This window comes from Mastacembelus armatus, chromosome 13 (assembly GCF_900324485.2).
Source record: "Mastacembelus armatus chromosome 13, fMasArm1.2, whole genome shotgun sequence".
In the NCBI taxonomy this organism is placed as follows: domain Eukaryota; kingdom Metazoa; phylum Chordata; class Actinopteri; order Synbranchiformes; family Mastacembelidae; genus Mastacembelus; species Mastacembelus armatus.
In genome coordinates, this window is record NC_046645.1 from 22,939,342 (window position 1) to 22,956,842 (window position 17,501).

At 37.8% G+C, this 17,501-nt stretch overlaps 1 protein-coding gene across 3 annotated transcripts; it reads right to left on the reverse strand.

Annotated features, from left to right (window-relative positions):
* Positions 1-40: 40 nt before the first annotated feature.
* Positions 41-16,475, reverse strand: gipr (gastric inhibitory polypeptide receptor). 3 transcript variants are annotated; one of them, XM_026321607.1, is made up of 16 exons: positions 16,369-16,475; positions 8,044-8,179; positions 7,651-7,747; positions 7,475-7,527; positions 7,268-7,375; positions 7,041-7,184; positions 6,552-6,658; positions 6,041-6,194; positions 5,238-5,397; positions 5,043-5,103; positions 4,506-4,575; positions 3,902-3,990; positions 1,261-1,399; positions 1,080-1,121; positions 864-956; positions 41-293 (listed from the first exon to the last, which is right to left on the reverse strand). In XM_026321607.1, the coding sequence occupies exons 2-16, from the start codon at positions 8,092-8,094 to the stop codon at positions 51-53; spliced, it is 1,611 nt and encodes a 536-aa protein (XP_026177392.1). In that variant the 5' UTR covers positions 8,095-8,179; positions 16,369-16,475; the 3' UTR covers positions 41-50. The 3 variants fall into 3 exon arrangements, with proteins under 3 accessions (XP_026177392.1, XP_026177401.1, XP_026177409.1); XM_026321616.1 differs by lacking the exon at positions 7,475-7,527 and having other exon boundaries at positions 7,041-7,162; XM_026321624.1 differs by lacking the exons at positions 8,044-8,179; positions 16,369-16,475 and having other exon boundaries at positions 7,041-7,162; positions 7,651-7,731.
* Positions 16,476-17,501: the final 1,026 nt, after the last annotated feature.

A 17,501-nucleotide genomic window follows, 5' to 3' on the forward strand; every position in this document is an offset into this window, starting at 1 on the left:
CTTGTGCATTAATCACTATTTCCTTATTTTTCACAAACCATTTTGAATATTCAGCAGTAGCTTTCACAAGACATTTCCTCATTCTGTCCTTCTCCACCCTGTCCATAGGCTGGGGTAAAGGTGTAGGTCTTCAGCTGTCTGCCTCCTAGTGGCTCCTGGTGGTGGGTGTAAGGGTGAGGAAGGGGAGAGGGGTGGGGCATGGTGGGGAAGTGGGGGTCCTCTCGCCAGTGGGCTGGCGCCAGGCAGGGAGACAGATGGTGGACCTGGCAAGTTGGTGTCATGCTGGCACCCACCTGCAAAACATAATATTTGATTTCTTTTAGTTCAACAAAGTGCATCCTTTTTCAATGACATAACTTTTTTTTATTATTTATTATTCTTTAAGTTTCAATAACGTGTTAAAAGACTGATTAGCATTAATAGAAAGGTCTTTATGAAAATGACTATTTCTAATCAGAATACATTGCTGTGACTCATGAGGACAGGCTAAGCTATATGTAGTGTAACAGCAGGTTTTGGTTTCAGTTAATGACAAATTTTAAAAATCCAAAACATGTTTGTTGAATGACTGGAGTAAACCCTAGTATATAAAATAAACAGAATAAATTGAAATATTAAGAGAGACGTTCATTATTACACATGAGTTACTTAACACAGTGTGAAGCTACAAGGAAAACACTAGCAGAGGTTTATCCACTTGAGTAAAGCTGGTGTTGGAGCAAAGTTTCCATGTCTGTCATAATTTAGATTAAATATACTCTTAGATGCACAAAGTCTTTAAATATAAAAGCAACAAAAAAGTTATAAGATAATATTTTTGCGTAAAGTTACAACATGTACTTATTTGACGTGCTGTCACCTACATGTGGCGTGTTGCTGCCAGTGTTTCTCATGTCATCCAGGTCAGTCATCCCCATTTTCCACCTGTGCCATTTCTTTTTAATCTCTGCCTGCACCTGCAAGCAAAACATGGGTTCCAGTGAGAGAAAGAAGAGAGGAGTAAGATTATTATTATTATTATTATTATTATAAGGGGCCCCAAAAAGTACTACACACACACACTTTGTAATGGTAGTTACCTCCTTGTTAGCAAAACAGTAGAGGATGGCAACAAGTAAACCCTGTGAAGAAGGGAAATTGCCCAAGTATTATAAGATATGTTTAGTGATGCAGCTTTTACTCAGAACAAAACTCTTCTGAGCAGAGTCACATTTAGTCTGGGGAGAGTTGGGGAGGATATATGTAATGTACTGAGTCTACCTGGAAAGAGTTGAAGAAGAGTTGGAAAAAGAGGCTGATATTATGAAGGACACCATCTGTGCTGTCCACTGTCAACACTGCAAAAACCACTTCATGGATCCCCAGCAGCGGGATCAGCGTCAGGGTGGATTTGGCCAGTCTGGAGAGAGAGACACACACAAAAGACATCTGTCTTTGGTAATGTTGAGAAGCTACAGAAATCAAGTGATGGAGCACTGTCTTTGGATGTGGAATCTTTTCTGTCTTGCTCAGTGACACTTCAGCAGGGCAAATGCTTTGCAGTCCACAGGCTCTGACCAGAGATAAATAAGTAAAATTATTTTCCTTCCAATCCTATATAATATCTTGCCCTCTCCAGATATCCTTCCCTTGAGTGGAGGAATGTATTTATAGGGGAAGTGTTTCAGTTGTATTTTTCCTCCTTTAAGCAAATATAAGTTTACAACAGACATGTCTGTATATCTCTTGAATCATCTGTAGGACCTCAGTTATGTTTAGACTGCTTCTCTCCTATAGATCTCTCTGAATTTACATCAGTAGTTGCTTCATCGAAATCATCAACGTGTCTCTTGGACCCCATCCCGACTAGACTGCTTAAAGGCACCCTGCCATTAATGAACTCATCTTTATTGGACTTGGTAAATTTATCTCTAGTATCAGGCTACGTACCACAGGCCTTTAAGACTGCAGTAATCAAACCTTTACTCAAAAAGCCTAGTCTTGATCCAGGAGTCTTGGCTAATTATAGACCAATATCCAACCTGCCATTTATTTCTAAAATCCTAGAAAAAGCTGTTGCTAAGCAGCTATCAGACCACTTACACAGGAATGAACTATTTGAAGATTTCCAATCAGGATTTAGAGCACATCATAGTACAGAAACAGCACTGTTGAAAGTTACCAACGATCTTCTCTTAGCCTCAGATAATGGACTTGTTTCGATACTTGTCCTCCTAGACCTTAGTGCAGCATTCGACACCATTGACCACAACATCTTATTACAGAGACTGGAGCATGTGACTGGTATCAGAGGAACAGCGTTAAAGTGGTTCCAATCCTATTTATCGGACAGATTCCAGTTTGTTCATGTCCATGATGAACCTTCCACACGAACAAAAGTTAGTTATGGAGTTCCACAAGGTTCTGTGCTAGGACCGATTCTGTTCACCCTGTACATGCTTCCTTTAGGATATATCATTAGGAAGCACTCTATTAATTACCACTGCTATGCGGATGACACTCAGTTATATCAATCTATTAAACCTGTTAACACAAACCAGTTAACCAGACTTCAAGCCTGTCTAACTGACATAAAGGCTTGGATGACCAGTAACTTTTACTTTTAAACTCGGAGAAAACAGAAGTCATTATATTTGGGCCTAAAAATCTCAGAAATAACTTTTCTAAAATTATAGCTACTCTAGATGGCCTAGCCCTGGCCTCCAGCACTACTGTAAAAAACCTTGGAGTTATTTTTGACCAGGACATGTCCTTTAACTCACACATAAAACAAATCTCTAGAACTGCATTCTTTCACCTGCGCAACATTTCCAAAATTAGGAACATCCTGTCTCAAAATGATGCAGAAAAACTAGTCCATGCATTTGTTTCCTCAAGGCTAGATTACTGTAACTCATTACTATCTGGATGTCCTAATACCTTAATAAAAAGCCTCCAATTAATCCAGAATGCCGCAGCCAGAGTCCTGACAGGAACTAGCAAGAGAGATCATATTTCTCCTATATTGGCTTCTCTTCATTGGCTCCCTGTAAAATATAGAATAGAATTTAAAATCCTTCTTCTCACATACAAATCCCTTCATAATCAAGCTCCTTCATACCTTAAAGACCTCATAGTACCATATTATCCCAATAGACCACTTCGCTCTCAGAGTGCAGGCCTACTTGTGGTTCCCAGAGTTCTCAAAAGCAGACTGGGAGGCAGAGCCTTTAGCTATCAAGCTCCTCTCCTGTGGAACCAGCTCTCAGCCTGGGTTCAGGAGGCAGACACTCTCTGTACTTTTAAGGCTAGACTTAAAACCTTCCTCTTTGACAAAGCATATAGTTAGGGCTGGCTTCAGGCAACCCTGAACCATCCCTTAGTTAGTTATGCTGCTATAGGCCTAGACTGCCCGAGGACCATCGGTGCACTGAGCTCCCCTACCCTAACCCCCCCCCCCCCCTCCCACCTCATGTATATTACACCATTGAATGTTACTAACCTTGTGCTCTCTCTCTCCCCTAGTTTGTGCTCTTTCCCTCCCTCTCTCCCTCTCTCTCTCTCTCTCTGTACCTTCTGCAGGTGTCCCTGGTCCTGGAGCTGTATATCGCTGATGTGCAGTTACTGGCCCCACCAACTTGCAGTGTCTATTTGTTGTTTATTGTTGCTGTTCTTTTCTCTCTGCTCTATCCACTCACCCCAACCGGTCGAGGCAGATGGCCGCCCAAACTGAGCCCGGTTCTGCTGGAGGTTTTTTTCTTCCGTTAAAGGGAGTTTTTTCCTCTCCACTGTCGCCAAGTGCTTGCTCATAAGGGAATTGTTGGGTTTTTAGTTTTAGTTTTTGTAAAGTGCCTTGAGATGATTTGTATTGTCATTTGGCGCTATACAAATAAAATTGAAAAATTGAAATTGAATATCTCACCTAAATTTGTAGTCAGTGTATCTCATCTGATGAGCTTTTAGTTTGGACACAAGGATCTGGATGATGCGGATAAAGATGAAGAAGTTCACCTGAAGAGACAAATGAGGGGAACAGCAGGCTCATTAGCCAGTTGAACAAAGACATTCTTGTGCCCACTGAGAAGATACAGAATGACATTTCCAAATGTGGATTCAAAGGACTCTCTCGAATAATATTGTGCCTCCTTGAAAGAAACTCTGCAACTTATGATGACAGCTTTGTTCATCCTATGGTCCCAACCCAGTTGTCTCAAACTGAGGTGTGCGTCACCAGGAATTTTAATTACTGAGTGACATCTGGAGGTCACATACAACCATGAAAATGTCCTCCATCATTACATGCATGTTAGAATGTGTCTATTCATTCATGGGTCGATGATTTGAATGAGACGAGCAGAGCTACAGGTGGTATATGTATCACCATGTCATTCAACAACAGTCAATACTTCCTAAAATCTACAGCTTTGCATTGTACCAGTCTCACACTGGTACTGACTATATCCTGAATCATTTTGCTATTGCCAGTTACACTGTGCGTGTGTGTTTGTCTGTGCCTGTGTGTATACCATAATGGCGAGCAGGATAGGGGTACGGATTATCCACCAGTGTGCCATGTTCTCGTTTATTTCCCAGCACCTTGACTCACAAACACACAAAAAAGTACGCAGTAATACCACTTGCTTTGGATATTACTAAGCCATTCAATGGCTCATTATCGCTTATTATCTGATCATAGCTCTGACCCAGGAGGTACCTACTTCAACACTACTAGAAGGTTTAATGGGCTTTTATCTTGTCTTTGTTGTCATGAATACAATAATAAACACATAGTGTTCCTGCTTTATGTATGAAAACTATGTGGTTAGGTTTAGCCACTAAAACGTCATGGTAGCATCATCTGGGAGGTGCCTTCTCCAACATGTGTATGGCCGTGGTAATGTGTGATACCAGCCACTGAACTGCAGGGCTGCATTATGAAATTTGTAGTGTTTTATGCCTCATATGATATTTTCTATATCCAGACACCTCTGATGTACTGTGCCTTTACTGGACCAAACAGAACAACCAAAGCCAGGTATTGGGCAGCAAAAATCAAATCTCACCTTGTGTTTTCAAACAGGTACCGTACAATAATCCAAGGACCCACAAATAACAGTGGGGCACCTGACACAAAACAAATATATGTTAAAACACAAAGCACACTCTTTTTCACAATAATTAAGAGTTTAACCACCTCACCTGTGTTGTACACTGCATACCATTTCTGTATGATTAGTTGTGTGTACGTGTGTATCTACCCCAGCCTATGAGCAGGTATCCCCGGAAGAAGCAGTTTTCAGAGAATGCCATCAACACCAGCAGGTTGTGTAGATACAGGCCTTCCACTAGCAGCCAGTAGTAGTTGGCCCCCACACAGTACTGCATCAGTACCTGAGCCACACGGCAGCCAGACATTGCCTAAGATAAGATAATATGAGATAGAACTTTATTAATCCCAAAGGAAATTCGTTGCCAGAGACTGCTTCAGAAATAGAAAATAACAAGAAAAATAAATATAAATGGAAATAAGTGAAAAAATCTGTATATAAAATTGTGTATATACAATATAAAATGAGATATAGAAATAAATAAAAGTAAATGAAATAAAATATTGTATATACAAAAATGTGTGCAAAATGTATTCAAATGCACAAAGGGTGTTAGAGAACTATAACATATTTTACATTAGACATTGCACCTAATAAGATATTACGCTTGGTATGGTATTGCACCTGTATGAATATGCACATGATACTATATTATATTGCACATGGTATGGTTTTGCACATGATATTATACATATTAACTCCCTCCATAATGGGAGGAGTTATAGAGTTTGATGACCTCTGGTAGGAAAGACCTAATGTGTGTGTTTAGGAGCGGACAATACTTTGTGCAGAGATTAGAAGTCACACAGTCTTAGTGCTAATACTTTATCATCGATCTGAACTATTTTTAAGTCACTTGTGCAAGTCCTAGTCCAGTCCCATGATAATTCTCAATTCAGCTCAACTTTGATTCCAGTTTCCTCCTCTCCTCCTCACTCTGTGTATTTTCAAACCTGGTCACTGAGTACTCTGGAGACGTCCCTGTTGTCTGTGAATTGAGGAGTGTCTCTGCTCAGCAGACCATCTCTGGTCAGGATGGAAACAGCTCGCAGAATGAATGATGCAAACAAGTTGGTGTGGATGTAGTTTCTTGTGCAGTGCAGCTTCCTGCAGACACCAGACATGCCACAGTGATGCACAACATGACAAAACAGTGTTTTACTTGCACACTGGTAAACATGTCATACTCATTTCAGAAATTTCATTCTGTTATGAAGGTCAGTGAAAAGCCTGACTCTGAGAAAAAACACATGGCCATTGCTAGCTGAATTTAAGTGTTGATCTAAGGTCTGTTTATTTGAATTTATGCAGCATTTATTATACTTACTACATTATAGATGCTGTTGTCATCAAAATATGTGTTAGTAAAAAAACATCTGAGCAACTCTATGATGATATACTTACTTACTATGCAACACAGGAAGGTACAAAAAGTAAAATGCAGTTGTAGACCTGTAGGCCTACCTGAAGAACAACAGAATAATCAGAGCCAGAGTCAGGCTGGCCAGGCTAACACAGTAACCTGCTGTGTACATGGCTGTGAAGGAGGCTAGGATCATCATCTGCCTCTCCTGTATAAAATGCAACCAAAGTACAACAGTGGGTTATTATAAAAATGAAGTTGTTCTTAATTTAGTTTTCAATCGCATCACCAACATATCATCCTAAAGTGAGTGTTTTATGCTTGCATTTTGTATTTCTCATTTGTGGGGACCAAAACCTGCTTACACTCTTATATTGTGGAGATTCGGTGGTGACTGATGTTGGCCCCCAACTTTGTAAGTCACTGAACTTTAGAGTAACAATTTGACTTAAAGGTTAGGGTTAGGTCAAGGTTAGGGGTTAAGGTTAGAGTTAGGGTTGTGCAGTCACTGATTATGACTAGGTTTAGTCTCCCGGCAAGACATGAAATGTAACTAAGGGGAAATGTAAGCAGTACATGAGTGTGTGTACCTGAGCCTTATGCTGTCTGGTGTCAATATTGCACTGTGAATTGTCCCTCCAGGTGGGGCTGGAGTTGCGGGTGGCCCACTGACCATCAGGGCCACACTCCCGCACCACGAAGCCTTTACGCACTGCACAAACAGACAGCAGAGGCTGAAACACACACACACACACCTTTGACTACACACAGTAGCACACAAACAAAGTGAGAATACCAGGTGTGTGTGAATTTCTACCTTCATTGTACCACGGCAGGTACCAAGGACAGGGCACCTTGACTGTGGAGTTGGGTTGTCCATCTGGCCAGCAAGCATAATTGTCAAACATGCGCCTGCAAAATACTCCTGCAGAGAGAGGGAGCTCGTCATAGCTGGTATACACCAGAGACAAAAAAAGTGTGTGAGTAAAGTTTGAATTTAAAATGTGTAAAAGGTAACTTGCACCTTCATCGGAAACTGCTGGTGAGTTGGATGAATGTTTTTGTTTTCATTTGTTTCTATAAATAAGCATAATTTCCAGCTTTAGCTGCTGATTTAATATTTTCTGTTCCATAATGTTAACTGTACATCTACATTCATCTAATGTGTTTCTTTTATCAGTAGTGTGCACATTTCTTTACCTTTGTGTCTGGGTTCTGAACTCATCCGGAGCACACATTCATTCCTGTAGCGACTCCATTCCTCCACCATATCCTTCACAGTACTTCCTGACACACACTACACACACACACACACACACACACACACACAGACACACACAGGTTAGTGATGATGGTCTGTGCAGACTCCAAAAACTCAAAGGAAGCACAGCAGACAGTTCAGGTTTGGGAAAAGAGACGATCTGAGACTGACAACATTTAACTGGATATACCAAATATTTTGGCTTCAGAAACTCTTTAGTGTAAAGCATCACATAACAGTTTTTAACGTAGGTTATGTAGGAATTCATCCCTATTTTCAAATAAGTGTCTAGATTGTCTACTTTTTTGTTTGTTTGTCTCTCCAGCCCTCACCATGGTCCTGTACAGGAGGAAGAGGATGATGACTGGGTCAGAGGCCTTCATCGTTCAGACATACACCAGTGTGACTGGAGGCAGATCATCCCAAAGCCTGAGAGACACCTCTACAAGCTCACTGAGAGGCGAAGACCTGAAAAAAAAATGGTGGGATATGTTTCAGTTTATTCATCAGTCCACTTCCACTCTCTACCATCCTGTGCAGAAATAAGTTGATAACTTTTCAATATTACTTTTCTTAATAAATAATTATGCAGTCTACATTTTGTTTCTCATTATCATGAAATAGCCATTTTATTAAGTTGATATTACTCAAACCCCCTTCTTATTATTGTTATGGGCCTACTTTACACTGTATTATAGGAATTTCAGCAAAGAACTAAAAAGAGTAATCCTGTCTCTAATCCTCTTGTCAAAACTGGGAGCAGCAAGCATAACCGACCAGGAAGTTAAGTGGGATGACATGTGTCAAGCAAAGCCATCTGTACTGTGAACAGGGAAAAAGACAGAGTCCAGGACTCCAATAAATTATTCACCAAAGGCTGTGAGAAATAAGTTTATTGTAAATATGAAGATTTAGCTTCAGGTACCTGTTGCAACATTTTGGTATTATGTTGGCCTTGTTTTAACACATATATGAAAATATATATCAACTCATTTAAACCTTCAGTGGTTTCACCTCAGTGAAACAAAGACATTATGCCAGATGTTGATGAAACTGAACCGTGAACTGTTCAAACTCTCTCCTCTGTTCATTTCTATTTTTTCTCTCTCTCACTTAAACACACACACACACATTTGGCACACAATGACAAATGACACTACACCCAAGTCTTTCTTAATGCTTCCCTGCCCTTTGTCTAAATTCACTTATAGAGATAATAATCTGTTTTTATTAGAATTAACTCCTTCTATGTTATACAAATGTTCCCTATTTCCTCTCAATTGGGACCACTCCCTCTACAATAGCCATCAACCTCGAAACAGAAAGGGGGAAATATATTCTATATGAAGAAAAAGTTAAAACAGGGAAAGTTCCTGGTGCTGGTTAAAAGAACATCATGAGCTAAATTAATTTTCAGTGTAATGATAACATTGATATGAATGTTAATCTTGCTCACTCAGTTGACAGTCCACTCTGTGACCTGCATGACACATTAGAAATGTCATGCTACTGTCTGTTATTTAAGCTGAGTAACACAAATTATTCAATTTTATGCCTTTTATAAGTTCTACCAAAGATGGTGCCTACTTGAGCCTGCTGTTCACAGTACATTATATATTTTGCATGCTGACCAGCAGCAACTGTTCAAAAGTAAAGAAACCACTAAAACAGAATCACCAAATAAAAGAGCACTGCCTGCAGAAACTTAAATATAATCAACATAAAATTAAAAAAATCATCAGTGAAACTCATGGTGCTCAATTAAAATGTAAACTCTTGGACCCACAACCAAAATTGTGTGATGTGTGTCTTTCAACATCCAGACAAGTTCCTATTTTACTTTCACATCAGCATGGAAACCAGATAATTACAATGCATGTCGTTAATAAACCAGTCTCAAGGATAAAGTTCTCATGCATGAGGCCTTTTTTCATCCGACAAGCAGCATGTATCTAGAAAAGCTCCAGCTCACTATGCTACAGAGGGTACTGTGTTTAAGCCCAGCTTGTCTTTATTTGATTAATTACTAAAAACAGGAAGATTTAAACAAATTCAGCTGCTGATTTAACACACACACACAAGAATGTGTATGTGTGTGTAAAAACAAGTGCATTTATTCTCAGGCTTTGTTGTTTGAAATTCATTTGACTTTAATTTACTTCTTTTTTATACTTTACTCAGAAAACTTCATTATAATCAGCCATGTCCACATGTTCTCCAGTTAAACAGCTGGACAATTATATACATACGGTAAAGACAATAGGTTCTACACTCACACTCACGCACACAAACACACACACACACATTCAGGCCAATTAGACTGATGTAACAATGAGCAATGCCTGTTTAACCTGATCACAGGGCTGCAGGTAAAAATTAGGGTAAGGCAGTAATCAGGAACCTCTGATGATGTAACAAAGTCTGTGGATTTATTTTCTTATCTTTTCACTTTTTTAATCCGTTTATGCTTTTGATTTTTTTTTCATGACATCACCTTAAAAAATAAAGTATACTGACAACAACTTATGGTAATGCCTAACAATTCCATTCATTTTTATTATTAAGATGGTCATTTGTGTCTTATTTAGACAGCATCAATTCTTCACTGTAACTTAAGGTTATTGTAATTCTTTTCTTGCACAGAGGTCCGAGATCAGGGATTCAGTGAGTCCAGCCTCACACTCACTCAACTTTACAGGGATTCCCCCTGTGACCTCAAAATACTGTACATCATTTTGATCTTGCACCTGAAGCACCACAGCCATTGTTATATAATCCACATGCTTCTTGTAAAAACCTGGCAAGTCACCTTAGACTTCTACAGTTTTGTTTGTCAACATTTTTTTATTTTTTAAATATTATTATTATATTTCATATTATAATTATATATTTTTTCTTTTTTTCTTTCTTTCACTTCCACGCTGCTTAAATGCCACGCTTACATAATCCCCACCGATAAAACATCTGCAGTGAACTGGTCCTAATTATTATGCAAAAAATAAACTAATCAAGCTAAACACTGGAAAAGCTTAACGATGGTCACAAATGGTTGATCAAAACAGGCTGATGTTTCATCGTCACAACACAACTGGAAGAATGAAATATAGACCTCACCTTTGACAAGTTTCACGTTTTCACTGCCAAAGTCTACAAATCAAATCCGGTAGTGTCCCGAAGCGGCCAGTCAAGTAATGCGATCATTAAAGAGCGGTCATGCTGTAGAAATGCTGCAGGTTTACTATAAGGCTGGATAGAAAGAGACCAGACCTCTCTCTCCCTCCTCCCCTCTCCCTCTCTCTCACGCACTGAAGAAAGATGTTATGGTGTTTAGCCTCCAAATGGGAGTTTTGGGTCCTATCTATTTAAAACAGCTCCTCACTCATTCATTTTCACCAACCAGAGAAATAACAACACTAAAGTAATAATAATGGTGATGTTGATATTAATATATTAATGTTAATATTAATATCAACATTAATATTCATGTTATACACTCTAAGAAGCAACATATGCTACTTGTGCAGCTAATAATATGGGAGTTCTGTATTTCATTGTCTTGCCCTGGAGCTGATGCTCCTCCAACAACAACACATCAGTTTTTTAGGTATTAAAAGAATTAAAAGTGGCTGAACACAGAGCCTTGAGGTACTCCATTATCAAAATTAACTCTTACACACAGATCCTTACACGACTGATAAATAAATCCTTCATTAAATAATTAAATCCTAATTAAAGTAACTTTGAATGATCAACAAATCAACAAATAAAGCTGCACAGTCCTGATTTCAGTCCAAAGCTAAATGCTATAATGCAAAACCTTCACTGTTTGTGGTTCTACCGCACTCCTTCCTATATTACCTACTAAGTTCTCAACAAATACATGTGAAAACTACCTTATCACTTTGAAATTAGTGCCACATCATCTTCTTCAAATCATTAATTTCCTCTTTACTGAGCCTGAAGGAAGAAATGAAATGGCCACCAACTGACAGAGGAATAGGTTTTAAAAAGTAACATGGCAAATGTATGAAAAGATAAAATTTCTGAGTAACTTAAAATAGTTAATAATGCAGGTTGGCTAAAAATGTGACTGAAGATGAATAAAGACAGCTGCAGTAGGGTCTGCTTGCAAGATATGATACAAATAAGTGCCTAATGAAAATAAGAGGATTATAGGTTGATAGAAAACAAAACCACACATAGCGACACGATGTTCCCCATCAATAGATGTTGTTTTAAAACCCAACATAAATCTGTCAGCGAGTAAGGATCATACACAGATTTTAAAACGTGCTATATTTGTGTGTTTGTGTGTTTGTGAACCCATATTTCTGTATTTGATGTTCTCCAACAGTGACCATCAGACCAGAGAGTTAATGTGTGTTACTGCATGTAGCATGTAACATGATTTCAATTATTGACATTTTACACAACACCACACCAACACACCATGTCATTAGCACTTTCTATGTATCACACAGTGTTAGAGAGATGATAGTGGTAGAAGAAAATGACAAGAGCAAATAATGAGATTTTTATGTTCTTCCAGCAGTTTTATATTTATTATTTTCATATTTTGCATCCTGAGGAGGGTTAGGTTTTATGGATTGCTAAGGAAATGGAGATGAAATGAAGTCATATTATACAGGCCAAACGCACAGGTGTGAATATAATGTTAGTATTTTGCCCATACAATATCATAAACTGTGAAATAAAACAATGTGTTGTCTGAAGCTGTTTTGATAAAAACATTGACCAAAATGTTTATGTCTTCTAATGTCAGGTCACTTCACATCAAATTCTCATCTAATTACGCCATAATAGTTAGTCTTCTTTTAGAAAAGTATGTCATGTCATATTTTATTAAAACTCTCAGGTTTTATTGTAAAAAACAAACAAACAAATATTTGCATAGAGAAATGTATTGGGGCAGACATGTTTATTCCTTTAATGATCTATCTTAAATATTTCTTGTTGCAAATTTATTCTTTTTTAGTCAGACAAATTTGGAGTGGCAATAATTTGGCGCACATTTTGCTGATCTTAATGAAAAAAATCTATGAGGTGCAGTTAAAGAAATATGATAAATCTCAGAATGTTATATCACTGCAGAGGCCATTTCTTCTGTTTACACAAAACACAATTGAACAGGTAGTCATAGCGAAGCTTCTTAAGACTTTTATTGACATAATTAGTAAAGTTGCTGTCTAACAGTGATTATTGTTTGGGGGCTTATGGTGCTGTCAAGAGGATTAGATTGTAATTTGTCAAAGTTTTACATAACCAAAGATCTTACTGTATTCTACAGGATGCATGGTGGAATATTGAATCCATTTAAGATCAGTATACTTTTATGCAATTTGCCATGTTTTATTATGTATTTATGTAATAAACTTTTAATCTGACACAAAAAGGAAATCTAGGAATTACAATTCAGGTAATAAACTGTAAAATAAACATATAAGCATAAAATAAAAAAAGAGTAAAATGAATTAAATTGAATTTGTTTGGACTGGTTAACTTTTTACTTTATTCACTCATATGTGGTAATATTTCTTTTTACTGTGAGGGGTCAAAGATAAAAGATTGAATTATTGTAATCACTGGTGTAAAGACCATATATGGGAAGTGAAATATTACTGAGCATATACTGGTGTAAAGGCCATATATGGGAACAGGCTGAGCAGCAAGAGTTACAGTTGAGAAGGGCGTAATCAGACTATATAACCACTGTGTGTTTCCTTGTTTTCAGTTCTGTGGCTACATGCATTAGAAATAGTGTCACAGAACTCCAGATATATCTGACTGTATTTGCTCATGTAATCTGTTTTGCTGTGGAAACAATAAAAGTATAGAATCTTCATTAGGCCACTGACTGATCTCTTCAAATAAACCAACTCAGGGGGACACAGGTGTAGTTCTTGTCCCAACATTACACACCAATTAAATTGTCTAACCATGATAATGACACATACTGACTGACACATTTACTTATATTTATGACTTCATGTCAATGATTTTCAGCCTAAACTCTTCTTCATAAAACATAATTTTGTCATTCATACTATCAGCACTGCAATTTCAGGGTCTATTTTATTTAGTAGATATCAGTGCCCCCTAGTGGTTAGACAGTGAACTTTTAAAAAGAGGCAGTTCATACTATTTGATCATTCATTTTCATATCCAGTTTCCAATTTCACAGGTGTACACTGCTTTGCCTTCAAAATCTAGTTAATTCACATTTCATGTAAATAGACTTTCAAGATTTTCAAATTTTGTTGTAATTTTAGTCATTTTAGTCATTTTAGTCATTAAATGTCTATGTATGCCCACACCTTTTCAACGACACTGCAGCAACAGATTTTTAGCATGACCAGTTGGTGGCAGCAGAACATTTTTCTCTGTTTCTTGGGGAGCAGTTCTATGGTGCCATAGTGTGATGTATTGGTTTTACTCTCTGCTCCTTTGTTCCATGAATCAGGTAGAGGAATGTCTGATAGTCTTCTCTAAACTGGAACATGAAGACCCTGAGAGCTGACTGAGAAGGATTTCTGACCACCCTGCATGTAGCCTAATATCTTATGTTTCTTTTGTATTTTGTTGTGAGCTCAAAATTTAGTTTTAAGTGTCTTGTTTAATTTTAGCTGTTATGCTCACCTACATTTTGCCATGTTGGTCAGTGCTGTTGTGCTGTTGTGTTTTGGACACAGAAACCTCATATGTTCACCTGCTCTCATCTCTCATTAGGCTACCATCACCCCAAACTTGCCTTAACCGGATTAATTCTCCCATGGGACTGAAAAAATGATGACAGTGAGTGTTTCTTATCTCTGCTCAGAACGTAGACAAATTGCTGGAAAAGTAGGGAGGGATCTGGATTCATCAGCAGGTACATTCACTCATAAAGTATGTGCCTCACAGATGAGCTAATAGGCAGACACCTCACTAGAAGCACATGCAACAAAATGCACATATACACAGAGACACTGCCAGTACATATTGACCTAACTAATCCTGTCACATACCTTTCTGCACCATCATCCTCTGTTAACGCTCTACAAAACCTCAGTATGGTTTAAAATTAAATGGGGATTACACCTTGATCCCCAGTATCTGTTTGCTCCCCAACAGTGATGCTGCATTTTGTCAGCAAAACAAACAAGCAGAGAAATGACAAGTTACAGTACTCAAACTGATAATCTGCTTATCCTGTTTAAATTCACTTTTATCTGTTTTGTTGAGTTACTTTAATGCAACACTCAGGTCAATGAACACACGTGTTTAATTTAATGCTGACATATTGTGGATGCATATGCGTATTGTGGCTGGATTAATTAGTCTCTCAGACTCACCAGATTGAAGTTCATGCAATTGAAGTGCACAAAATAAATAATATAATAAATACAAAATGTTTGTGTTGTAAGTGTAACTACAAAAAAGACATTTACCCTAAACAGAATTTTATAGGCCTGTCCCCAAAAAATATATTATTTACAGATAAATATGAACATCTGTCACACATTTTGAAAAGATAGTTTTAATATGTTTTACAGAGAAATAATTAAAGTGAATTGATTGCATAACATTAAGTGCACAATTTCTAACAACACAACAAACTATGGTGTATAGTTAGTGATGTCCTACATAGTCCTGTTTACTGCAGCAAATCATTTACCATTTGGTGTAACCACAGAATAAAGTTAATTACAATGTGTGAAATGCTGAAGTTGTTTTTCATGATTGGTCAGCATATTCTGATGGCAAGGTAGGAGTGTGTGTGTGTGTATGTGTGTGTGTGTGTGTGTAAAAATACATGTCAGTGTTTTAGTAATAACTTCCTGTTTTAGATGTTAAATATAAATGCAGTCAGTGTCAGAGCTTTAGAACATTGTGTTCCCTAACATACAGGTTAGGTTTTACCGTGGAGTGAACACCACCAATTAAACCCCTTCATATGAACAAAAAGTTGTTTAGCAGTTGGAAATGTTCATCCATTAGGACAGACAGAAGAACCTCTTAAGAATCTATAGTTTTGATTTAAACATTTTGGCTGAATTCATTCCTCTGTGGGTCTAATGTGGTTTAGATCTGGATTTTGATGACTTCATGTTGCAGTTAATAAACCTCAGTGTTTCCGTTCCCACTGAGAGAACACAGTGAACCTGTGTTATTTCCAGGGAGGTGGAGTTGCTTTCTATGTCTGACTTCAGGTGCCAGGCAACCTCTCTGCCCTTCACATTCCCCAGTATCGGTCATGTGATCTGGTTTGACCAGAGCCAGCAGAGCATGACCAGAGACATTCACAGAAGGCCTTTTTTCCTCCTTTCATTTTTTCCACTCTCCAAGGTTTAGGTATTTGATGAGATTCAGTTACACAATGGCCTCAGGAACTTCTGGTTCACTAGGCCACTGTTTCCTTTATAGTTTTGGTAGTTTTTTTTAATCTACATGTAAACTTATCACTGACTAATTTTCTTGAAATTCATGAAAATCTTGGTCTCTCTCAGTCACACCTCTGTTTTAAATATTTCAAATTAAGTGTTTAATTTGATATGCTGCGATTTGCAGTAAGGGTAATTTTGGATGGCTGTGAAGTACACTGATATAGGAATCATTATGTTAAGTCACTGGAACAACATGCAGGAAATGTCACTCACCAGTAAAGCTGCTCTGCCATCATGTTGCTCGTCACAGGTCTGTGGAAACAGATTAGTTTATTTTCTTCATCTTTTGTGGTCTTTGCCTAGTTATGTGTTGGTTACTGGTGTCCTACAGAGTCCTGTTTACTGCAGCAAATCATTTACCATTCAGTCACAGAATAAAACTTGAAACTAAGAAACTGTGTGTTCACTATGCAAGTAAAAAGTAGGGTTTTTATTTGTTCATTTTAATATATGAGTTGAATGAACTTGAATAAAAAGAGAAGTGGGAGAGATTTTTGTTCTTGTATTACTCTGCATGTGAATAATTGCAGTTTAAATGATTATGATATGCATTTGTCATAACATACTGTACATTACAGTTTTAATCAATCTGATTTCATCTAAACACATCAAACGTTTATTTTTTTGCCAAATGTCGATATTTCCGCCTGTGTTACATTGTCTTTACAAATCTCTTTCTGAAAATCATGGCAGCAGGAACTCTTTCCACCCACGCATATAAATGTGTCTCAAATATCAGATATTTCAGCTCAGCTAGAGGCTGTAATGTTCTGTCAACTCATACCTGACCAATGCACCAACCTTACTTATTCCAATTTTCTCTGCATCAGCTAAAAATCCTCAATATGCTCACAATATGCTCACAAAAATACTTAAAATCTAAATGGCTCTAAACTGTAGCTACATCATCATGAATAGGTGTGAATCAGTCCTTTGTTGGTGGCATGGGAGTAAGCTACAACAGTAGGAAAGTAATGTGATATGGCAGCCAGGGACCTCTCCCATATTTACTATGAGAGGTCTATAAATCTTTCAAGCTGGAACCTTTATGAAGTGTGACTGTGACCGTGTGTTTAGATTCACTGAAAGACTATTCCAGCTGACAGGTATTTTAAATGTGCCATAGACAAGATACTGTAACTAAATTCTGCTTTGCTGCATCTCATCATTAAATAAAAATAGTACAATGGGAGGCTGAAGACAAGTTACAGACATCCAGGAAACTGCCTGCGTAGGGTTCAGTAAGTGGGAACAACATGCTGTAAGCTGCTTTACTGGGAAGAACATCCAGCAAAAAAGAATCTGTGCTTGTGCTTTATAATTTTTATCAGCACATCTTGAGCTGT